The following is a 25631-nucleotide window of genomic DNA, read 5'->3' on the forward strand; positions in this document are numbered from 1 at the left end:
TTCCACTTGCGTGGTATGTTCTCATGTCCACTTTCAACCATTGAAACCTACACTGTCAAAGATCTTGTATCTCCCCCTTCGAGTGAATGTACCTCTCTCGGAACACATTTCCGGCCATGTGTCCATTTGATCTTTTTTTTTTTTTTTGTTCCGTGTCCTCTTAGGAGTTCTTTCCTGCCATTTGTCCCCACTTCGCAAAAACACCCCATATTACATATTATATGCAGGATATCCCTCCCGAGAGTCGTCACGCGCGTTTTCTGTTGTGTTTTGCAAGTATATGCAATTTCGTTTTTCAGTATGTAGTTGTGATCACCCCAAACAAATCATATTATGCTTCCTGCAAGCCAAGCGTTGAGGAAAGCATCGGTCTGTTTCTCGTTGCAAACAAAATTACTTTTAAAACGGAAGTTTACGCGCTCATTTATAGAGCGGTCCCAGATTGCTAGTGCGATATTACTGTTATCGATATGTATTAACAGGGACAGTAATTCTATCTATCGCTTATGTTTATTTGAAGGGGTGGCCGGATGCCCTTCCTGCCGCCCCCCCCCCCCCCCCCCCCCCCGTACACCGCGGGACGGAATCAGAGTACCCCATCTGTCTGCGTCTAGTGTAAATCATGGAAAGGTGCGGATGTGTTGCAAATGTCTGTGAGTCGTGTAACTGAGGCGGGACATGGGGACCAGCCCGGTACTCACCTAGAGGGATGTGGAACACCGCCTAAAAATCACATCCAGGATCTATAACTACTTTCGGATCGCTCTAACGAATGGGCTCGTTAAATTACGCTTTAGAAATGATTTTCCTTGTAACGGAAACAAGCCGGCGCCTTCCGTTGACAATGGGCGTCGCATAATAGACGTGACAGGCGGTATTTGTTTGGGCTGACTCCTGCTGCACAGTGCGAAAACGAAATTGCAAATATCTGCTGAAACACGGAGAAAACGTTTAGACGCATGTTATACACACCATAGCTAGTTTAATTCGAAGTGTAATTTTGTGTCTTTAAACGAGCAGTAATTTCTAGCTTATCGCGGCAAGTATTAAGTTTCGAACCTCTTCAAGATGCTCGCGATAACTCTTCGGAAACATAAGACTGCGTTCAGGTACTTTGTCGCTCTTATCAGCACTCGCCCATTATAAATTTTCAACATGCTCTTCTATGCACATTTCATTTTTCTTATTTCTGCCCGACGATGTAGGTGCTCCCGTAAGCGCAGATGTTGCCATAAAATACCCGCCTAATGGTTTGTCCGAAATGGTGCGCGGCTAATAAAGACTTCTTACAGCGCATTCTTGTGCGCCGGGAAAGGGACCAGGCGTACGGCGCGCCCAATAAAACGTGTGGAAGGATGATGAACACCAAATTGATGAATAAAGAAGCAGTTGTTCGCTCGATATGCAAATTTCCGCTCCCTTTTTTAATTGATGGCGCAATTTGCGTGGAGTCATGCATAATTCAGCTTCATGTTCAATATTCAGATTTGCATGCTAATAAGTAATTGCATCGATATTTCGTAGCGAGAGGAGGGAGACGGAAAGAAAAAAGGGCAAAAGTCCTCTTTATATATATTTATTAACATTTTACTTTCAAACTAGACCACGCGGTTATTACACAGCGAAGTTTCCGATATGGAAAAGCTCCATAAAAAGTATCGCTAACGAAGCAGAACCGTGACTTAAGAACAGGAGGCCCTTCAGTCCTTAGTGTTCCGAAGAGTGGATGCAGCACCTTGGTTCCACGTCTGCCATCCTCATCCATCTGCTTTCCCGCGCTGTCTTGTCGAAATGAATAAATATTATGAGTCCCGCAGATGTTGCATCCCGTAAGCTACACGATACCGCAATCAAGTATTTTATAGGTAGAACACGCATGAACATGTGCTAATAAAGGGCGCACACAGAGACGTCTCAGTTTGACATCAGAGAAATTTTGCTCGATTTTGCGTAGCAGATCTGTCAAGAGTGTCGGGCACTTGACTATGAAAAAAATAGGCAAATATTATCGGAAATGAAAAACACACTTGGTTTGCCGCCATTGCAGGGTAGACACTTTTATTGTTCCGAGATGATCGGTTTCAACAGCCTTATGCTCCTATCATCTGATCTTATGGAACTTATAAAATTGCCATGTTACTCTGTGATCACGGCATACGAAGTGTGTCCACCATTTTCAACTATACATATCGCCCCACTGCACGGCATATGTACCTTACAAAGGTCCAAGGAGCGTCTCCAACTGCTGACAGTCAAATGCCGCTTAGACGTCCTATAGAGTAACCACTTGGCGAATGACTTTGATTTCTCAGCAATTCGTGTAAGATACTGTCCACATCCCACGAAATATCACTACGAATGTGACCGCACTCAGAAAGATAAAGACAAGTCACAGTCGCTTCTGTTAAATATTCTTGAAAAAAAAATCCACATTTACTTTCTAAGCAGATAAAGCAATTAGGCAAGTTCTTATTGCATATATTGAACATAAAACACGAATCGGAATTTTACATGAGAATTATTACTTACCGTAGTAACTGCATTGATATGCATCGCAGGAGGCATTTGTGTCTGACATATATCAACGGATAATGAGAATTTTGGGCGACTCAGAGGACGTGCTTGTTTCGCGCAACGGTAAGGGTCAAGTAGATTTATGGGTACTGTTACTGGCTAGTCATCTGTACGATAAAGGTTCGATTCCTCCTGGTCTCAGATTTTTTTCTGCTAACAAGGATTTGGTGAGCGAATGTTCGTGAAAGGTAGTAAATTAAGGTTCGAGTCCTGATCCCATCACAAATTCTCAGTGATCAGCTTGAGCTGTATAACAAGGTAACCGTCTCTCATTTCGGCATACTAACGATTGAACGAGGAGTTCTGATTGCTGCCCACGTACTTTTACACATTAAAACCGAAATTTCGCTTTGGGCGAGCTGATAGTCTCCTATAAACACAGGAGTATATGTCACTTTATTTTTCGTTTGTAAGGACCTCGACTATATTCTGCTACTGTATAGGAGTTACACGCCAACGGTACACTTAAATCCCCTACTTGAACCCACGAACCTCCGTTTTTCGTGACAGCGGTGTTACCCAGAATCCACTGAGTCAGACAGAAAGTTGTACACTTGCGACTCATTTGAAACTTGATCTAGCCGCAAGTGTTGACGAAGGCAGTAAGCAACGTAGCAGCAGTCCGCATGCAAAACTCTCTCTCCACAGCAACAAAAGTACCGCGCGCACTAATTTATCCAGCACTCGAAGCAGCGGCCAGGCCAGATCAGTGATCAGAACGCGCGGCAGACCGAGAGGAATTGGTGAGAGCGGCCTCGGTGATATGTACGCGTCACGCCGCCTGGGCGCTGGCGTTAATTGATGGGCGGCTAACAGAACACAGCATGTAGGGAAGGGCGAGGGGGGGGGGGGGGGGGGGGGCAGCTGGCGGTGTGCGCGTTGTAGATGCTTATCGCGGTAGACACCACCAATAATTAAAAGTGACGGCGGGCTGGCAGAAAGGTAGGCCAAAGGGCGCACAGCGGTGCCCTTGCGCCCTCGCAGGGCCATAGCTTCTACCCTTCCTCAACGCACAGCTGCGCTGCTATACGCTCTTTATTTTTGCAGCCCTGTGGCTTACGTTTGACAGCCCACGTTTCTGTTTATGCAAAACGTCACGAAATAGACTTTGTATATTGGTAAATAAGGTAGAAGGCTCAAGCAGAAGTTACGATCCGAGCTGTTACAGATATCCTCGAGTGTATCTGCGGGTTATAGAAGTTGAAGAGGACCTAGATGAAGATAGAATTTGACACAGCACTGAAAGATCTAAGTCTAATCAAGGCACCAGGTGTAGGCGACATTACGTCAGACCTACTGATAGCCTTTGGGAGAGCCAGACATGACAACTCTTCCAACTGATGTGCAAGATGTATGAGACAGGCTAAATATCCTCATACTTCAAGAAGAATACAATAATTCCAATTCCCAAGAAAGCATGTGCTGACACGTGTGAATATTACCGAACTATCAGTTTAATAAGTCATGGTTGCAAAATTGTAACACGAATTCCTTACAGAAGAATGGAAAAACTGGCAAAAGCCAACCTCGGGGAAATTCAATTTCGATTCCGGAGAATTTTAGGAACATGGGTGGCAATACTGACCCTACGACTTATCACATAAGATAGGTTAAGGAAAACCAATGCAACGTTTATAGCGCTTGTCGATTTAGAGAAAGCTTTTGACAATGTTGACTGAAATACTCTCTGTGAAATTTTGAAGGTAGCATTGTAAAATACAGGGAGCGAAAAGCTATTTACAACTTGTACAGAACCAGATGGCAGTTACAAGAGCCGAGGGGCATGAAAAGGAAGTAATGATTGAGAAGTGAGTGAAAGAGGGTTGCAGCCTACCCCCGATGTTATTCAATCTGTACACTGAACATGCGCTAAAGCACACCAAAGAAAAAACTGGAATAGGAATTTAAGTTCAGAGAGAAGAAATAAAAACTTTGAGGTTGCCGATGCCATTGTAATTCTGTCAGAAACAGAAAAGGACTTGTAAGAGCAGCTGAACGGAATACACGGTGTCTAAGATGAACATCAACAAAAGCAAAACAATGATAATGGAATTTAGTCGAATTAAATGAGGTGAATTTGAGGGAGTTGGCTTAGGAACCGAGACACTTAAAGTAGTGGATAAGTTTTGCTATTTGAGCAGTAAAATAACGGCTGATGGCCGAAGTAGAGAGCATGTAAAATGTAGACTGGCAATGCTAAGAAAAGTGTTTCTGAAGAAGAGAAATTTGTTAACATCGTATATGGATTTAAGTGTTAGAATGTCTTTTCCGAAAGTATTTGTGTGGAGCACAATCTTATGTGGAAGTGAAACATGGACGATAAACAGTTTAGATAAAAAGAGCATAGAAGCATTTGGAATATGGTGCTACAGAAGAATGCTTTAGATTAAATGGGTTGATCACGTAATTACTGGGCTGGTGTTGAATAGAACAGAAGAAAAGCAATTTGTGGCACAATTTGACTAGAACAGAGGGATCGGTTGATAGGACATATTTTGAGACATCAAGGGACCATCTACTTAGTATAGGAGGAATATGTGTGTGTGTGTGTGTGTGTGTGTGTGTGTGTGTGGGGAGGGGGGGGGTGGGGTGGGGGGCAAAAGAGATGAATACATTAAGCAGATTCAGAAGGATGTAGTTTGCAGTAGTTACTCGGAGATGAAGAGGCTTGCACAGATATAGTAGTACGGAGAGATGCATCAAACCTGTCTTCCGACTGGAGATCACAACAGCAGCATCATTTGGGTATAACCTTCATAATAATTAGTTTGTGGTTAAAAGTTAAAGGAAAGAGCTAGAATTAAGATTTTCGTCTATGTTGAGACACATCCTATACCTGTTTCCTTCACAGGGACGTAGCTCACTCATGCTAGTACCAACAGCATCCACAAAGCGACGAGATGAATGTTCTAGGACACTCCATTCACTGAAGTCTTTGATTCATGCTCTGACTCCTATTTTTGTCTCATATACGGCGTAAACAATGTTTGGCATAAAATCGGTGAATCTGTCAACGTACCTCTTCACAATTACTGAGTGCAACGCTTATTACACTCAGAAGCGTTTCACGCTATCATATTTTAATTATAATAATAGTAAATCAACGTTCATTCAATAAACGAAGAGCACTACAAACATTTGACAGTGTCCAATACGACGACAATTGGTAACCACTTCATTTAATTTCCCGGTGTTGCGGATATGTTAAGCAGAAAAGTTCATAACATCGGTTTCAGTAGTTGCGACAGAATACTGTAATTTCTGGACCGTATGAGAAATATGACTATGTTGTTTTAAAATGTAGTCATGATCGATCTCTACGTTCTTAGTTAGTGGAATGTAAACTACGACGTCAGACTTCAGTAGACGAAAATTTACCGCATGCTTAATCCTACCGTCAGAGTTTCGACGTACCTACATGGTTAAAACAATTTAGCCTTTCGGAGGCCGATTAGGATCAGAAACAAAGTGCAAAAGTTTTGTTTTTCTGTGTATAAAAGCAGCCACATACCACCCAACGAACCCGCTCACATGGTTGCAGATCGAACCCGCTCACATGGTTGCAGATGACATGATGTTCGCTTAGTAAAAAGACGGCAACAGAAAAAAGAGCACACAAAAAGTACCAATAATTGCTTTTAACATGCTGTAACATAACAATAAATAAGATTAAAAAAAACACTGATGATGGTGATATTTGTCGCCGAAACTAGTTTGGGATAATAATGAAATAAACGAACAACAGGGTGTTTTGCAACAAGGCGGACTCAATTTCTGATATTACTGTCACCGACTAGGCGTTTGGAGATGCGGTGGGAATATGAATTTTACGTATGTTATCATCTTATCTGCACCGATCTCTAGTTCATTGTTTAATAGAATCAGTTTAGGGCTAGTTTATTGGAGATGGTGTGATTAAGGCATAATAGGTGCTTACAAACTATACGGAAGACATCGTAACTGCGTATAATATTATAGGTAATTCGTTACGACTGAACTGCTGTGTGTGTAATGATTTCAAACCGTGTTTAATAGCTATATGTACAGTTTGCTAATAACGTTTCAAGCTCGGGCGCTATTCTTTTCTGAAAGAGTTGCCAGAACGAGGTCACTGTTAAGAGGAAAGCCACTTGGTAAGCTAAGCAGAACATATGACCCAATTGGACACACAATTTTACGACGCCAATAAGGTATTACAGTAGGCCTGCTTCTCGTTCTGTAACGAAAACAATTACTGGAAAGGCTGGTGATCACCACAAGTAAAAAATAAAGCTTTTAATGGATGTGAAATAGCTACATTTTTGGCTTATTCCTTGTGTGGAAATGCACTGATACTTGTGCAGTCTTTTAGATTTGCTCTTTTTACTTGAGTCTAGGTGCGTCTCTCCCATTGTCCAGATACTGGATTAAAAAAATATATATTTACGGTAATGGTAGCATAGCTACACAAAAGATTCTCTGTACCCGTCATTTGGTTCACATTTTCTTGCAATCGGCTGTGGATTCTATCCCGCAGCGAAGAGAATTACCCGGAAGCTTTTCTGCCGAAGATTTCCTTCGATGTTGCTACGGGAGAAATTTCCCATTTTGCTCACTATCTCCCCGCCACGTACCGATATCCATCGCGTAATTAAATATCCCTTCCCAGCGCAACGACGTCGATCTGATTGGCGCAGAGTGCACCCGCGAGCACCCGCCTCACGTGCTCGACGATCGATCGCGCAAAAAAGAAACGAGAATAACAGTGGCGAAAGCGGGAGGAAAAAAAATAAAGAAAGAAGGAAAGCAGGGCTGCGGGCGGAGTCGCCGGTGGCTGTGTAAACACGGTGGTATCTGCCTTCGTATCTGGACGGGAGCAGGACTCGGGTAGGCCTCCAAACTGGTCTTGGGGCCCCGCCGCAACCTTCAGGACCAACTGGGCCTGTGGAGGCCACCTGCGGTTGTTGCAGATAAGCTCGTCACTCGCGCTTCCCCAGTTTGCAGTACGAAACGGTACCAAGCGACATCGCCCCTGCTTATTTCTTCTTCTTCTTGATTCCCTTTTTTTTCTGCATCTCTGCCCGTCTGCTTCTCACCGTAGCGCGTCTCGCGGCGAGTCTTTTGTGGCGCCGCGTCCTGAATCACTCGCGAGTCACTCCGGGGCGGCGGAGTGATGGACGCACAAAGAGCGCGACACCCCCGCAGGGCCGGCCGGCTTTGTAATGCAGCCGAGGGCCTCAGGAAAGGAGCACGCTGGATCGGAGACCCCGTCTCTAAATTATTTTCCATTCTCGTATTCACGTCAGGACTCTCGCGCCGCCAGATTTTCTGGCTCCACAAAGGCGCGCGAGCGGCGCGCGCTCTGGGGCTAAATCACGGCCTTGTTGTTCAAATAGAGTCATCTAAATAACGCTGCTTCGTTTCCGTATCCAGAACAGAGTCCTGTACGGACTATTACCAGTGCCGTATTTCATAAAGGAAAAGGTGTCTGTAGATCACGCTCGTAAATTCTGGGATTACCACCGTATTCGTATACGAGATTCGAAGTCTATAGAATAACGGGTCCGACCTCCTTAGCTGAACACCAATGACTGGTCAGGACACATTGAACCGCCTTTCCTTTATACTAGGCTATATATAACATCTTATTATTACAGATTACTAAGCGGTTGTTTATTCCTACAGGGACTGCCGCTACACCTCCAAATAGATACGTACGAAGACCCGAGAGATGGACCAGTCATCCACAGGGGATACTGCCAAATCAAAGTCTTCTGCGATAAGGTAAGTAAGACAAGTGTTCGCACTATCGAAAATCTGAATGCTGCTCTCGCAACCTTCATATCGATAAATAACTGAATGCAGAATTTATTTTTAAGATATCCTCTCTTAAGCATTAATTAATTTTTCAGTTACAATATATAAAAAAAATTATGCTTGCTTGTGGAAGATTCCTGATCTGAAAATTAACAACTGTAAAACTAGTAAAAGTCTTATTTTATTGCTTTTTTTGTTTGGTCCATGAATAGATGCTGATACCTCATTCCATTCGGGTTTAGGACGAAGTTTTTCATTCGGAGTATACAGGTCTGGGGCCTCATTCAATTCGGGTTTAGGACGAAGTTTTTCATTTGGAGTATACAGGTCTGGAGCAGAAAAACTATCACAGAGAAAGGCAATGAAGGTAGCTAAAAAGTTAAATGGATAGTAAAAACGCACACCGAAGAAGTTTCTGGATACTCCACGAAGATAATGTCAATCAAGACTTCCTGTCTACCTAATACTTCGGAGAGTGTCAGAGTGGTAGACGTCGGAACTATTAGACGAATGGAAATAATTACACCTAGGACATGGCTTCCATCTCCCTATGAATGTCTTGGCGTCTTTTAGGCCTTGATTGTAAAACATGCCAAAGTGGTCCACCCTGCGAATTCCCTATGGATTGCATACACGTTTGACATGGCGTCAGTCGTTGCTGGCGATATGAAGGTTATATTATTCTTGAAGAATCAAGTTTGCCAAGATCTACACTGTCGTTATCGGATTTTGTAACGTTATTAATGACTGTGTGACTTTCATTGTTGTAAAAACATATACATCTAATAATTTTACAAGATCCGGTGATGACAGCGTCAATCTCTCGAAACCGGTAATAGCAATAAGAAGAATTACTGGCCATCTTGGCAAACTCGATTGTTCCAGAATAATACAGCCATATGGACTCCTTCATCTTGTAAGCGGACTGAGTTTGCTGGCCAGAAAAAAAAAGGATATTGATAGTTACGACATCGTACTGTTATGTAATCTCTATGCGGTCGGTGTAATAGCGCGTACAGCCACAAGGTGCATCAACAAGAACACGACACAAAGTCACTACTCAAATTGTGTCACACTTTAATGTAATTAGTGTGTTTAACAGAAAGAAATTAAATGTAAGAGCTGTGAAGGAAACAAAACCGGCAATGAAGTAATGGCATTACTGCATGCATCATGTAGAAATATAAAATCGGGGCAAGGCAAGGAATACAAAAAACATGGGATTGAAACATAAGACGAAGAAGAATATTATCATAATCGTAACTAAATTTGTATTTTCTACTTGCACGATAAACAGCCAAAATTGCTTAAGCCCAAAAATGGTTCAAATGATTCTGAGCACTATGATACTTAACATCTATGGTCATCAGTCCCCTAGAACTTAGAAGTACTTAAACCTAACTAACCTAAGGACATCACACACATACACGCCCGAGGCAGGATTCGAACCTGCGACCGTAGCAGCAGCGCGGTTCCGGACTGTAGCGCCTAGAACCGCTCGGCCACTCCGGCCGGCTTTAGAGCCAAGTCCCATCATGCTGTCGGTTTTGTCTAAACTATAAACGATGGGACGTGGCTCTACGTAACCACTATATTGCGCCATGACTTTTTAAAAATCTTATCACCTGGGAGTGCATCTCCCCTGATGCACAACCAGTAATGACTTTCTAATAAAAGTATTTTAACAGTCAGTGAAAAACATTGTATTCACGGGCTTAATAATCACCTCATTTCCAGCGTTAAATTATTAAAACCCGGCAGATTTTGACTGGAGCGTATGCCACTTTATCCGTCCGATGCATTGGGTAGACTACATAACGGGCGCTTTTCCGTGGAAATATAAGCGGAAGCCGACTGCGAGTCTTTCTCAGTAGCGATTTCGAAAGCGTGACGCCGTGAGCGCCTCGCCGTCTGTGTACCACGTGGCATCTCCGGCATTTCCGCTGGCACTGCAGCGCGCCGTCCCCACGATCTGGGGCCGATCTGGCGTTCCTCCGCCGCTCCTCCCCTGATTCATGGAGGACTTGTGCGAGTGACACCACGGAGTGCCTAACGTGATGGTGGACGAGAGGGAAGGAAGGGATAATCTTAATTTGTGTGCGCGCCAGAGGGGCGGACACAGTGGAGTAATGGGCAAGTCGTGTAGGCAGCGCTGGATGCCAGGCCGCCCGACGTTGACGGAGCGCAGCGCCGCTTCCGGCCGAGGCTTGTGACGCCCTGCCGGCTCCCTCACCACAAGTTTCCTAGGCCAAAGCTCCAGTTGCCAAGACAGTGTCTTTGTGGCACATAATAAAACAGATTTCATGCACTGTTCTTCTCTCATTCTATTGTCAAACACGTAGTATATGTGGTTCGTCTCCTAACCGTTCGTCGAAGTCTCCAACAAGGATTTTACTTTGTTGTTTGTGCTCTGTAGTTAATGTATGATACCTGTACGCTAACAAAACATTTAATTGTAGCTTATATGAACAGCACACATGTAGCTAGTAAACGTATATCGTAGATCGGTTTCATATTATACGAGTATTTACGTGCGGCACGTTTCAAAAATCACTAGGCGCAATTTAGTCTTGTTTTTTATTTGTTTATTGCAAGATGAATGAGTTAGACAATTGCCGGCCGGTGTGGCCGTGCGGTTCTAGGCGCTTCAGTCCGGAACCGCGTGACCGCTACGGTCGCAGGTTCGAATCCTGCCTCGGGCATCGATGTGTGTGATGTCGTTAGGTTAGTTAGGTTTAAGTAGTTCTAAGTTCTAGGGGACTGATGACCTCAGATGTTAAGTCCCATAGTGCTCAGAGACATTTGAACCATTTAGTTAGACAATTTAGACGTTGTTGCACCCGAAGGCAAACCCGGTAGACTACACAAGATACATTACGTCCTGCTGAAGGTAGTCTCATATTTGTCAAAATAAGCCTTTTTCGCGATGCACAAAATATGTGCTTCCGCTCAGCAATGACACTTTCGAAAATCGTTTCAGTCGAGGCCTTTCACGGTATCAGATCTCAGGCACAACTCTAGATACTTTCCACTTCTGAATTAAAATTAAATTCTTTAATCAAGTAATGAACAATACAAATCGTCGAATTTCTGGTCACCAGTTTGAGCTTTGGTAATACGTCATTCCGCTTTCACACACTCCAGCAATACAGACTTAGTCATTCGGAAAATTTCCTCTTCACCGCACCAAGAACAATAACTTACGACAATTCTTACTTTAGTCAAGCAGGATATTCTAAAAGAAAGCCATGAAGAATACGATTGTCTGCCCATATAATCTTTGTTAAAATTGTGAGCCAGCAAAATGCTTGCGTAAAGTGCGGAAGAATCTCTCCATCGCAGCTAAGAAGACGTGCAGCGATCGTGACCACGCTGCACGCTAGTTGGAGCTTACGAACCACGTCCAGCTATCGTGAGCAGGACGCGGGGCCTAAATATGCGTCGAGGCATTGCGCGGAAGCTTCTGCCTGCAACCGCCCTCGGCGCTGCGCTTTCTAGTGGGCAAATGAGCGCCCGATCTGTTGAGACGCCCGACGTTGAGGGGTTGGACAAGAATGTGGGAACACCGCGAAAAATGCATGCTACAACATAAATGCCGATGCTAACCAAGCCTGAAGGTTGCGCTTTAACCACGAACAGCACATGAACGCTACCCTCAATACGTTGCAAATGTCAGTTGTGCTCGGCACAGTGTTCTGTGTAGTTGTCGGTGCATTATGTTGTAACTAAGTGAATCTGAAGCTGGGCGAATTCATGGTGCTCGTGTGGTGTGTGCTTCCGTAACCAAGACACCGCATCGAAGGTTTATGCCGCATATAGGAAAAGCGGAGAAACATCATCCACTCCGTCACTACGCGGACGGATGTATGTGTAGAGTGATCCTGATGGACATCAACTGAGAAGGATTATGACAAAAAATAAGGGGACGAAAAATGCAAATGTCCCTGCAGAACTGAATGTCGCAATCGCGAACCCTGTCAGCACCAAAACAACACGAAGCTCCAGAATATGGGAATTGTAGGACAAGCTGGAGCTCCAAAACCTCCCATCAGTGAAGCAAACGCCCCTAAGAGGAATACATCGCGCCGAAGCCATAAAACGTGGTCAGTGGAACAATGGAAGAATGCCTTTAGGTCGGATGCGTCTCATTTCTGTTTCCAACTACTGGCCTAGTGTAGGGCCCTGGAGTGAAACATGGCGTGGGTTCGCAGATATTTTTAACAAACATATCGTTGTATTCCGCGGCCCCATGGTTATTCTGCGAGGTTATACGACCGTTCAGCTGGACAGATCCATGCTGCAATGTTTGTTCACCAGTGGTGATGCTGTATTCCAAGATGACAGAGCCCCTGTTCATACAGGTCGCATCGTCCAGGACTGGTCTTCTGAGAGCGAGGATGAATGATCGCATCTCCCCTGGCGACCAGTCACCAGATGTCAATATTATTGAGTCACCGTTTTCTACTTTGGATGGAAGTGTGCGTCATCGCTATTCACTTCCATCATCGTTACCTGATCTTGCCACTATTTTGCAGCAAGAATGGTATAAACTTCCTTTGAAAATCAGCCGGCCGCAGTGGCCGAGCGGTTCTAGGCGCTTCAGTCTGGAACCGCGCGACCACTACGGTCGCAGGTTCGAATCCTGCCTCGGGCATTGATGTATGTGATGTCCTTAGGTTAGTTAGGTTTAAGTAGTTCTGAGTCTAGGGGACCGATGACCTCAGATGTTAAGTCCCATATTGCTCAGATTTTAAGTCTCATAGTGCTCAGAGCCATTTGAACCATCTGAACCTTTGAAAATCATACAGGACTTGTATTTATCCATTCCGACACAACTGGAAGCTGTTTTAAATGGCAACAGTTTTCCTACACCGATTTAGGGATGGTAATGTGTTGTTTGTGGTGTTTCCTTATTTTTGCCCACCCCCTGATCGATATCTACTTAGGACTGCACAGCGAAGACTTTCCTAGCCGTCGACATGAACAGAAGGTACATTGTAGTTAATGGTTGCATGTAGATTTGTTTAATGCAGTTACGCTTAATAAACTCCACGTTCTTGATGCAAAACGAAGTGCAACAACCGGTATAAACAAATGGAACTACCAGGAAATTATTTAGATGAAACTTTTATTTTGGGAGAGTACGTTTTCGACTGTATCAGCACTACAGAAATAAAGATGTGACGTTCCAGCAATCTATAATTAAAAAGTTTTCCATACAAAAGCACTAGCTTTCAAGGCTGGCTCATAGTGTCGCAGTCTTTGGTGGTACCTGATGCGATAGGCAACTGCACGTAAAAGAATTACGTGTTTCAAGCAACTCATACTTAAAAGATACATCTTTAGCTGTACTATCATCCTTGAATCGTATCAGCCACTGAGTGTGGGGAAAAAGAGAGTAAAATCAATAGGCACTGCATGGAGCGCGAAGCATACGTAGACCTTCATTATTCACATATCGGTAGCCTTCCAAATACAAGTCACACAAGATGGACATATGATTCACAGCAGCCTGTGTGATGTAAGTACGGATACTTCGATCCGTGTCCAGGTGCACCAGTATGTAAACCGAAAACTCCCTAAAATGACTCGGCACAATCTTCTGTTTCCTGAATGCCTCAAGACGGAAACGGCGATCAAGCTACGTATTGAACTGTGTCAACAAAGGCATAACTAGGTACACCAACAGTTAGGTCATTATAACTCCAGCCCGGATTGGACAGAGATTGAGATGAGCGGACAGACTCAATTTTGTAACAAGAATCATCCTGAAATTCGCATCAGCTGAATTAAGAAAAGCGCAGAAAGCCATGAACTTGACGGCAGTACGGAGATACGAACATCGCTTTTCCCAAATACGAGCACTGTCTACGTGAAGCTTGGTAATAACGCTCTAATGTGCCAGAAATGATACTGTAGAAGTGTTGTTCGATCACGGCCGTGTGTTATCTGATACGCATCTCACATTCAGTAATGATACTGTGAAACGTCCCCCTAGAAAAATTAATGAATGACTGTGCTGATAAACCTCTCACATTATTTAATTTTCAAACAGCTGAGCAGAACTGAACGTACTCAGACATTTCGCTCTTTACCGATTCTGATCAACACTAAACTGACACCCAATATTTTTAGCGCAACGCAATCTGACTTTCAAAAATCCCTACAAAAGAATGGCCCTGACTAACATTAACCTATGCGTTTCACAAATCACTTACCTCACAAAAATCTTCGTTAATCGAATTACTGCAATACAGCGAGAGCCACTACTGCCAACTAAATAAAAGATTCAAACTACTGAAGGCACTAACTACTGATAGGCATAGTTAGCAAATGAAAGATTTTGATAGAGAACAAGCACTGTATTTACCTTAATAGTGTTCAAAAGTCATAATATATATAGCAGTTCATGGCATCCAGTCTTACAAATTTACTGTCTCTGATGGACACACGTCCAGATCATCCACTCTCAAAACTCCGCCATTTCTCTCCCCACATCCACCACTGCTGGCGGCTCACCTCCAACTGCGCGACGCCAGGCGCTGTTAACATCCAACTGCCCAACACTACAATGGCGAATATTCCAACAACAATGTCAACCAGCCACAGACTGCACACAGCACAGCCAGTGATTTTCATACAGAGCGCTACGTGGCGTTACCAACATAAAAACCTAAACAGGCTACTTACAACTGTTTCACTTAGCGCCACCTTATGCGGCAGCGACCATATCCCAAGAGCAGGGTGTTGTTTCAAAGCTTCTACGAGTAGAGAATTACGGCGACCTAACCGTAGGTCAACAACCTGTGGCTGTCTGACTCCCACAGCTACAGCAAGCTGATTGTGCTAATGGGATGGCTGCTCAGCTAGATTAATACCGGACAAAAGGAAAGAAAGAAAAACCGAGCGGAGGAAGAAGGGTTACGATCAGTTCACCAGCGTGTTGCATCGGCGGCACTGACTGCGCAGAGATGAGTTCGAGATTACGGGGGAGTGGTACGTGTGAGAGGTATTCGGCCGTGTTAAGCCACTTAAGCAGAAGGAATTAATTTTGTACTTCTAGCAGCGAGGCCTGGCCTAATGAGTAGGTGTGATGAGCGACCGGGCGCCCCGTAACGGTGCCCGAAGGACACGCCGGGCCAGTAATGAGTTCTGTCAGTTAGCGCGGTGGGCGTGGCGCGATGATGTCAGCGCGAGCGGCCTTGGTTGGCCTAGCCTCGCCTCACCTCGCCTCGCCTCGCCTCGCCGGCACCTGCCGCTTTTCGGCGCTGCGCACTTTAAGCGGCTCGCCGGGCATCGGCGCGGTGTGCACGCAGTCCCACCTGCGGTCGCAGACATCCGTGGTGCGCTACGTCGCTCGTTTGTTTCGCTGCCGCAGGAAGCGTCAGGTCGCGAGGAACCCATTTCGCCCCACCAGCGCAAAATTTCGCTAAAATTCTTGTCTTAATTGACAACTCCAGAAAAGTGAGTCTACTGCAGCGCCCCTGGCGTTTTATGCCCGTACTGAGTCTCGTCTCTTTCGAGTGGTCATTTTTGTTTACACATCAGCGCCAATGTTGTCGGGGCTATCAACTGTGCAGTTTGGTATCTTAACGGTGAAACTGAGTTAGTAGTAAAATATTGGAACAAGCAATCATAATAGAATTTATCAATATCCATAGCAGAATTAATAGCGGAAGTTAATGTCAGAGGTCATGTGGTAAATTCTCCTCACTCCTTAGAAACGCAAGAATAGGAAAAGCGTCATCCAAACATTTCAGAACATATACATCTGTTTGCTCCAGAAATTATATACTCGCAAACACATCAAAAAATATATAGAACGCAGTAAATAGCGTCTTTTTACTTCATCTTTTGTATTTCATTTTCTTGTTCTCTCACTCACTCATCGGGCCTGGTCGTCTAACGGTTGCCAGCTCGGTACATTTGCGTGTTCGGTCAGATGGCTGGCTGCCAATTGCTAAAAAAAAAAAACAAAAAAAAAACAAAAAAAAAAAAAGTGAAGTATTTGATGATATGCTTGACGGGGTGTCATGTAACGTCCGCCCAGACCAAATGCCGAGAACGACGACAAAAAAAGGTAAAGCGCTGCCTGAAAACCAAGAGGTTGCAGGATCGAATCTCGGTAGGACTGCGGAATTTTCAGTCTTCATTTTAACCTAGAATCTAGAGTCGAACCTGGAACCTTTGCCTTTCACGGACAAGTAATCTACCGACTGAGCTCGACTCACGACCCACCCTTACGGCTTTGCTTCCGCTAGTATCTCTTCTCCTCCTTCCCTGCCTGCATACCTGCAAGAAAGGATACTGCGGATAAATGGATTAGCACCATCTTAGGGGACTATGTCCGGAATGAATTTTCACTCTGCAGCGGAGTGTGCGCTGATTTTAAGTAATAATAATAATAATCGCAATCATCTTTGTGGTACATCCTTGGTGAGACATAAGCGAGGTCAGAATGAAAATCTTTATTACTTCACACCCAAAATAATTGATCAAAAATTGAGTTGACAAGTGTACCGCTGAGCTAGTTAAGTAATCTGTGTACTGCGCCAGCCTCCCGTATTACGCTGTCATTCCGAATTATTGACTAGACACCCCGAACTGGTGTCTTTTTCCCCTCCTCCTCCAACGCTCTCCTGATGGATCGTAAGGAAAGCCGACATAGTATGCAATGGAGATCTTTCACAATTCTCTCTCTCTCTCTCTCTCTCTCTATCTCTCTCTCTCTCTCTCTCTCTCCCCCCCCCCCCCCCCTCTCTCTCTCTCTCTCTCTCTCTCTCTCTCTCTCTCTCTCTCTCTCTCTCTCTCTCTCTCTCTCTCTCTCACACACACACACACACACACACACACACACACACACACACACACACACACAAACACAAACAAACAGAGCCAGTCTTCGCAGACATCCGTTCACATTGCTTGCAGATTAACAGTGCCGGTAAATGGACGAACATCGGACAAGTCAACGGGGACGTCAGAACAGCGGGGAGCAGTCGGTGTCCCGGACCGTAATGCTGGTAATCACGAAAGCGCGCGCGCTCGGAGCCTATTGTTTGCTGTTCGGCAAGGCCCTCATTGTGGTCGCACCGAGCGCGTCTGCCACGGCCGCGGGGAACTGCCCCGTAATTTCAGCGGGCGTGCGCCCACCGCTCTCCCTTCTGACGTGCGCACGGAATACGTGTCGTGTAGCCCCATTACAAGTGCAGTTCTTCCCCCCTCCCTTCATTTTTGATTAGTTACTGATGAAATCACGAAGATGCTAAAAAGTGTTACGGAACGTATGTCGAGGTCGTCACAACCACACACAGCTTTATCAGCCGATGAAACTAGGCTTTTTTTTGTGTAGATCTGTTATAATTTCTATATAGTGTCCGGATCGGTTGCCACTGCAACTGAAATGACGTCTCACGAAAACTAGTGGGCGCACACACCACCATAGTGAAGGCAGCGTTCTGCGTCTGGACCAATTTTGAAGAAATACAAATAGCTGATGCCTTACTAGTGAGACTCTGGAAGATACATTAAATCGACTGTACAGTACTGTAGTTTTCGTTAAAGTTTATCCTTGTATACAGCGTTCTCATTTGCGTGAGGTTGTCCATTGGCAAGACGTTTCTGTCTAGTGTAGTTTGTGATTACCTTCTCACTTGGACAAACTATTACAGTTTTTCCTTTATGTAACAGGATAATGAGATCCACTGAAGCTCCTTGAATGACTAAACAGCCTCCATCCAAAGACTTGACAATAACAGAAAACAGTCACGTTCAAGAGTTGAATATATACTTTAAATAGAAAAGTATATTTATAATAATGTCTGATATTACGCCTTAAGCGATAATTCATCAACATAGTTACTAAAGGAAGACTGGGCTGTCACGGGGAATTACATGAATAAGTGTCAATATAGGCAGCATCAATTTAGCTTGATATATGCTACTTTAGTTTCTGTTCGGTCCCCAATAAAGAAAGCAAATGCCAAAAATTGAAGTTCTATGCGGTGAGTTTTTAATTCACCATAAAAGGTGCCATTGAATATGCACCAAGGGTTTTCTCGATAAAATAGTGGAAAATACTTACCCCTGTAAACAGGGTGTCCCAGTAGGAATCGAAAATAATGAGGGATATGGCGGAAATGATCATTCGAAGCAAAAAGTCAAGAAAACATGTGTTCTAAAACGCATACCTTCAGAGCTAAGAGGCACTTTTTCATCTTCGCTACTGTGAAACACGCCTCTTCTACTGAACAAGTGCTCATACCTCTTAAGGTATGCTTTTTAGAGCCAATGTTTGCGAGACAGTTTCTCTTGTTTTGCTCCATACTACTTCCTCAAATGGTTCAAATGGCTCTGAGCACTGTGAGACTTACAATCTATGGTCATCAGTCCGCTAGAACTTAGAACTACTTAAACCTAACTAACCTAAGGACATCACACAACACCCAGTCATCACGAGGCAGAGAAAATCCCTGACCACGCCGGGAATCGAACGCGGACGCGGGAAGCGAGAATGCTACCGCACGACCACGAGCTGCAGACTTCAACTTCCTCCTGAAATATGAAAAGCAAAGACCTTTCAGTAGAAGAAATTTGTTTCACATTATCGAAGATACAGTTGTACTCAAAGCTTTTAAGGTATGCATTTTATAGCCCATTTTTACTAGACTTTTTGCTTCGAATGATCGTGCCTGTCATATGCGCAAATACTGACCATTCGACTTGGGGCTCCTGGGTATAAGATCAGGACATGGTGACATCCCAAGCACTGCTGCAAAGCAATCAAGTTGTATTACAGGACATACTTTGCAAGCAATGTTTGCTTTAGAAGAACCCACTTTATCAGAATCCTGGCAATGTATCGCAATCTGCCCTTTGTTTGATGTACAACTGTCCCCATTCAGCCGACTCGGCAGTATAATGTCAGTTATGATGATACGAATGTAAGGACAACACACCACCTAGTCCCTGCGTGGAGAAAATCTCCGACCTGGCCGGGAATCGAATTCGGACCCTTCGCTTAACAATCCACCACGCTGACTGTTCAGCTACTGCAACGTTCATGATGGAAATGACAACTCCGTAAAAGAAGAGAGCCGCTCAGAGCATTACTGTGAACCATTAAGACTGTGACAGAGTAATAGAAATTGATAGGGGTGTGATGGCCTGTTCGAAATCGAATGAACGAACGTGGACTAAGAGCTAAACGTAACGTAGCTCTTAAAGCATGCATCTAAAAGTAACATTCAACGTTAGAACACAAAGGCTGAAGAAGGGCCTCGTCTTTTGTGCAGTGCGATGACGCTGGCTTGGCGCATGCGCATTGCGCAAAGAGGCGCCATCCGCTGCAACCACGGAGCGTAACGCAATTACAAATAACAGCGAGCGGGGGCAATAAATTGAAAGTACTTCATTATTGCCCACACCTCCCCGCCGCGTTTCTCCGCCAGATTACATCTCTCACGGACCGAAGCGTTCTCTCGGGGAAATAGAAAGGACTCGGCATTTTTCTTTCCCGCCGAAGAAACGGTCGTAGTTCCGTTTATCCGTGCCGGCGATCGGCTCGCCGCAAAACCAACAGCAAATGAAGTTATAATTACACTGGCGCGCCGGGGAGGCACGAGGCGTAAAGAGCAAATGGAGATAAGTTTCTTACTAATGCCGAGGAGATGCTGGCCTCTCTTCGCTGCGCCGGACACTATTTCATTTCTGTTATTACTCACGGCGCGACGGCTGATGGAGAGCCCAATAGCGCGCGTCCAACGGACGTTCCTCACGAGTTACTGCCGGCCGGCGTTCAGAGGGACGCTGCAGTTGCCCTGCGCCCGCAGATCACGAAATGAATCACCATTCCGACGACCCCGAGGAATCGTGCCAATCTGCAGTGCCGCGCCGAGGAGGCAGTCTAAAACACACACTGACAAGGTACCCCATCCGAAACACAAATAACTTCAAGACTTTACCCGCTAGAAGACGTCTTAATACTGTGACAAAAAATATCTGCGAAAATGTAGTTCTTGGTGGAAAAATGGCCTTGTACGAACACACAAATCAGTAGAAACTAGTTACCGAAACACTTAGAAGACGCGACAAACCCACTAAAAAGACAGCCTACATTACACTTGTCCGTCCTCTGCTGGTATATTGCTGCGCAGTATCAGATCCTTACCAGGTAGGATTGACGGAGGACATCTAAACAGTGCAAAGAAGGGCACCTCGTTTTGTGTTATCGCGCAGTAGGGGTGGGAGTGTCACTGATATGATACGCGAGTTGGGGTGGCAGTCACTGAAACAAAGGCGGCTTTCTTTGCGGCGAGATCTATTTACGAAATGTCAATCACGAACTTTCTCTTCCGAATGCAAAAATATTTTGTTGTGACCCACCTACATAGGGAGAAATTATCATTATGATAAAATAAGAGAAATCAGAGCTCGAACGGGAAGATTTGGGTGTTCCTTTTTCCCACGCGCCATTCGAGAGTGGAATGAAGTAGTATGGAAATGGTTCGATGAACCCTCCGCCAGGCATTTAAGTGTGAATTGCAGAGTAACCATGTAAATGTAGATGTAGATGAAATGCCTAATAATGGCGTTTCAACATTTTGAAAAGAAGACGTTGTTGACTCGTTTCATAGAAAGAAGTTCAGTGCTCTGCTTTTGCCTTCTTGTTGTTTCTTCATCGTTTCTCACACGGAAATCGCACGACTCATTTCCTCTTTGCTATATGGTTACCTCTGATTTCGCATAAACATCCTGAATACAACGCACTGGAAAATTATATATGTATAAAGTGCAGGAAGAGAGTCATTGAGGTTCTGGAAGGTACCGTCACAGATGTAGTGCTGACTCCAGCCCGTGGCCAGCTGTGCCAGGTTTCTCGGTTGAGTATCCACGGCGCTAATAGCCCTATAGAGGTGGTCGCGCAGATTCTCAACTGGGTTTGAATTCGGACAGTTTGCTGCCCGAGGGAGTACCGTAAACTAACCCTAATGCTCTTCGAACCACACACGTACACTACGAGCTGTGTGACGCATTGTCCTGCTGGTGGATGACGTCGTGTCGAGGAAACACAAACTGCTTGTAGGAATGGATGTGGTTCGCAAAGATACACGTATATTTCTGTTGATCTATTGTGCCTTCCAGAATGACGATATCACCCAGGTAATATCAGGAAAACATTCCCCAGACCATATCGCACCCTCCTGGTTGCAAGGTGTTTGCTTTCAGACGTTTCACGCTGTACACGCCAACGGTCATCTGTCCGATGGAGAATAAAAAGTGATTCATTTGAAAAGGTCACCTGTCGCCACTCAGTTCTTGCAAATTCCAGCCTTCGCTGGCGATGAACTGCAGTCACCATGGGTGCATGAAGCAGGCGCCTTCTGCAGAAGAGGCCCGTACGCAGCAACGTCCACTGAACGGTCATTGAGGAGACACTGTCGCCCCTTGGTTCATCTGGGCGGGCAGTTGCTCAACAGTTGCAGGTCTATTCGCCTCACAACCGTCGTTCATACCTGGACCGTGATACACAATAGTTGCCCCGGCGCCTGTTTTGGATAGTGCCTATGCATAGTATACTTTAACGACGGCGGCACGCGAACAGTTTAAAAACTAAGTTGTTTCGGAAATACCATCATCCTTGGTCCGAAAGCCAATGAGACCTTTTGGACGCCTCATAAATCGCTCCGTTTCAGCATTACGACAACTAATGCACTGCTACAGCGTCCCCCGATACGCTTTTTCAAACTCTCCAGCGCTATAGCTACCGCCTGCCATTTGTGAGTGGTTATTGCACGTTGGTTGGTTGGTTGGTTGGTTGGTTGTTTTTGGGGAAGGAGACCAGACAGCGAGGTCATCGGTCTCATGGGATTAAGGAAAGACGGGGAAGGAAGTCGGCCGTGCCCTTTCACAGGAACCATCCCGGCATTTGCCTGGAGCGATTTATGGAAATCACGGAAAACCTAAATCAGGATGGCCGGACGCGGGATTGAACCGTCGTCCTCCCGAATGCGAGTCCAGTGTGCTAGCCACTGCGCCACCTCGCTCGGTATATTGCACGTTGACATCGACTATAGGCGGTGGACGACATGAACAAAATTGACTAAAGAAGTAAAGAATTCGAGAGAAAAATATTAAATCTGCTTGGAAACTTGGAGAATTGAATCGTATTGCTCTGCATGCCCCAGTGTGATCCAATCACATCTAATGCACTCTCCCGGTCGTCGTGATGGTTTTCTTTGACCGGCGCCGCTACTATTCGGTCGAGTAGCTTCTCAATTGGCGTCACGAGGCTGAGTGCACCCCAAAAAATGGCAACAGTGCATGTCGACCCGGATGGTCACCCACCCAAGTGCCGGCCACGCCCTACAGCGCTTAACTTCGGTGATCTGACGAGAACCGGTGTACCCACTGCAAGGCTGTTGCCAATCACATCTAATAATTACATATAATTTTTTTCAGTACACCAGCGAGGTGCTCCTAGAGTCGTCCTTTAGAGTAGTGGGTAGGTTTCGAATACCCTCCCAGTGATAATGTTTTCGATGTTATGTGGTTGCTCTGTATCAAGTGAATGTCCACCTTGCATTCTGTCTATAATGACCTCGCTATCAACGAGGCAGTGCAATGTTCCTTACACCGTTCTAGCGCGTAATTTGCCTCCAGAACTAAAAAGTGAATACAGGAGGCACTGTGAAAATGAGAGAAGTTAGAAAAGACCAATACCGGATGAGAGACTTGAAGCTTAAGAAATAGCGAAGGATGCACTTTCAGACACAAGGATGGGCTAATATCCAGTTCTGCAAAGTGTGCAAGAGTTCTTCGACTGACATTTCGTTACGATCTGGAGAGATTATGACAAGTTCGTTAGAGAAGTCTTCACTGTTGCAGCCGGCCGGGGTGGCCGATCGGTTCTAGGCGCTACAGTCTGGAACCGCGCGACCGCTACGGTCGCAGGTTCGAATCCTGCCTCGGGCATGGATGTGTGTGATGTCCATAGGTTAGTTAGGTTTAAGTAGTTATAAGTTCTAGGGGACTGATGACCACAGTAGTTAAGTCCCATAGTGCTCAGAGCCATTTGAACCATTTGAACGAACTGGTGTTCTCCTTATCAATGAATCCGACTGGAGTTTCGGACTGGAAAGTGGTATATACATGCAATGTTGTCCATGATATAAATACGGCTAGATAATTGCCTGGGGCTTTGACCGACAAAGGGGCAGTCATTATACATTTGTGAGGAGCTAAACAAAGTGGATTCCGACCTATAGCACGAAACTCGTCCCATACTTGCTTCAAGCAAACGGAAACACGATTTCTCCGGAGGCCGAGCACTCTGTCGTGCGATGTGGGCGGTGGGATGGAAGCTTTCCACGTGGCGGTCGCGGGTTCGATCAGCGCCGCAGGCGGGTCCGTGCCTCGGACGCTATCTCGTGAGATCTGCCGCGCCTTCACTGCCGTCGCCCGCGGGGTCGGCGCTTTTCCTTAATGGCAGCTGCGGCCACAAAAAAAGAACACACCCGACGAAGTCTACAGTTTGAGCATGTCGTCGTCCTAATAGGTGACCACGCCACTCAAGAGATCTTTTCACAGACAAGTAGCCATTTTTCGCAATTGCAGCCCACGCTTACCTAATTTCGTTGGTGAACAGTCAACGTGACTGACAGTAGCACGGAGGCTGTGGCGTGAGATTTATTGTTCTGACAAGCATTTTACTTTGGCTAGAGGACTGGAACGGAATTCAACTCAGCCTCGGGAGGAAACTACTTTTAAGAGATATAGTGACTCTGGTTACGTAATCGAAATTAACCGGCAAGAGAACTGCGTGCTGTTCACGAGTGCACCCAGTACTACAGTGCAGTGTCGCCATAGGCAGAGGATAAAGAGCAGTAGGTCAGGACCGCTACGATGCCAAATTATCCTCTTCGCCATTTTTTAAAATTTTCACTTTCTTTATTTCTTAAACTGGTTCTTTGTCGCCACTACTCCATTCTCTCGCGAAACCGAAACTGAACAGACATGGCTTACACGTTTACACTTCCTTTTTTTCCCCCACCTTCGTTTCGTGAACACATCCATTAGTTTACTCATACTAAGTGTGAAGGATCGATCTGTATTTACTTTCTTAGAAGAAAAGCTTCTTAGCAAAGATCACAATAAAACACTGTTTCGTGGATTACCGGTTTTGGTAAACTATGTTACCATCATCAGATCTTCGTACATCTTTTGTGTTAATCTGGTACAAGACATTTCTTAACAACCTATACGAAGATCTGATGATACTAACATAGTTTATCGAAACCGTTTATCCACAATAAGAGTTTTATTGCAATCTTGGCTAAAAAGCTTTTCTTCTCCTAAGAAACTTTTTTAATCAATGTCTTAAAATACATGAGGTTCTAGCCTTGTGAATATCGCAGGCGCGTGGCAATGTACAGTTGACGATGAGCAAAACACAGGAGGACATAAATTGTGAACAATGTCTTAACGGCCTCAGTCGTCAAAAAAAGAACTTGGCTGATAAAATCTCAGTGTTGAGTTGCTCATGAAGATGTTATTTCAAACTGGTCCCCAACAGCGTCGAAGCGATGCATTCACACACAGCTTGCCTTCGTGGAATCAAATCTACTGCGCTCTCAACTTTCAAGGAAAACCATTCTCTTGCCAGTGTGAATTCTCAGATTTATAGAGAGATTTGTTGTTTTGGTCGATATTGCCACGTTCTCATTTTTTCCGCTATTGTTATGTAGATTTTTTTGCAAGCCGGTAGCCTAACAGAGATGTGGACTCTGATCTGGATAATATTCACTCAAACACGAAAGTTCGAGTTATGAGCCGGCCGCTGTGGCCGAGCGGTTCTAGGCGCTTCAGTTCGGAACCACGCAGCTACGACGGTCGCAGGTTCGAATCCTGCCTCGGGCATGGATGTGTGTGATGTCCTTAGGTTAGTTAGGTTTAAGTAGTTCTAAGTGCAGGGGACTGATGACCTCAGATGTTAAGTTCCACAGTGCTTAGAGCCATTTTTTTTGCGATTTAGGAGCAAAATGACCTAAGGAAAAGGACGTAACGTCCACTTAAGTTTTTTGCCTTGTCAGTTTTCTCTACACCACTCCACGTGCATGTCCTATTGTTTGTTTGCGAAAAATTGCTCCTTTAACTGTTTTCAGTCATGAGCAATTGCGCTGTATTAACTGAAAGATGGTTATACGTTAAAAGAGGATTGCCGGCCGCTGTGGCCGAGCGGTTCTAGGCGCTTCAGTCTGGAA

The 25631-nt window shown here is 45.0% G+C and overlaps 1 protein-coding gene across 9 annotated transcripts in view; it reads left to right on the forward strand.

The window, feature by feature from the left end:
* The window catches only part of LOC124616074 (protein grainyhead), a 325732-nt gene that overhangs the window by 276840 nt on the left and 23261 nt on the right, over nt 1-25631 (forward strand). For all 9 annotated transcript variants that reach the window (XM_047144317.1, XM_047144313.1, XM_047144310.1 and 6 more), the window contains exon 9: nt 8239-8337. In XM_047144317.1, the coding sequence (XP_047000273.1) occupies nt 8239-8337 (99 nt within the window). The remainder of the gene's footprint in view (nt 1-8238; nt 8338-25631) is intronic.

The sequence above is a fragment of the Schistocerca americana genome, chromosome 5 (genome assembly GCF_021461395.2).
Source record: "Schistocerca americana isolate TAMUIC-IGC-003095 chromosome 5, iqSchAmer2.1, whole genome shotgun sequence".
Taxonomy (NCBI): domain Eukaryota; kingdom Metazoa; phylum Arthropoda; class Insecta; order Orthoptera; family Acrididae; genus Schistocerca; species Schistocerca americana.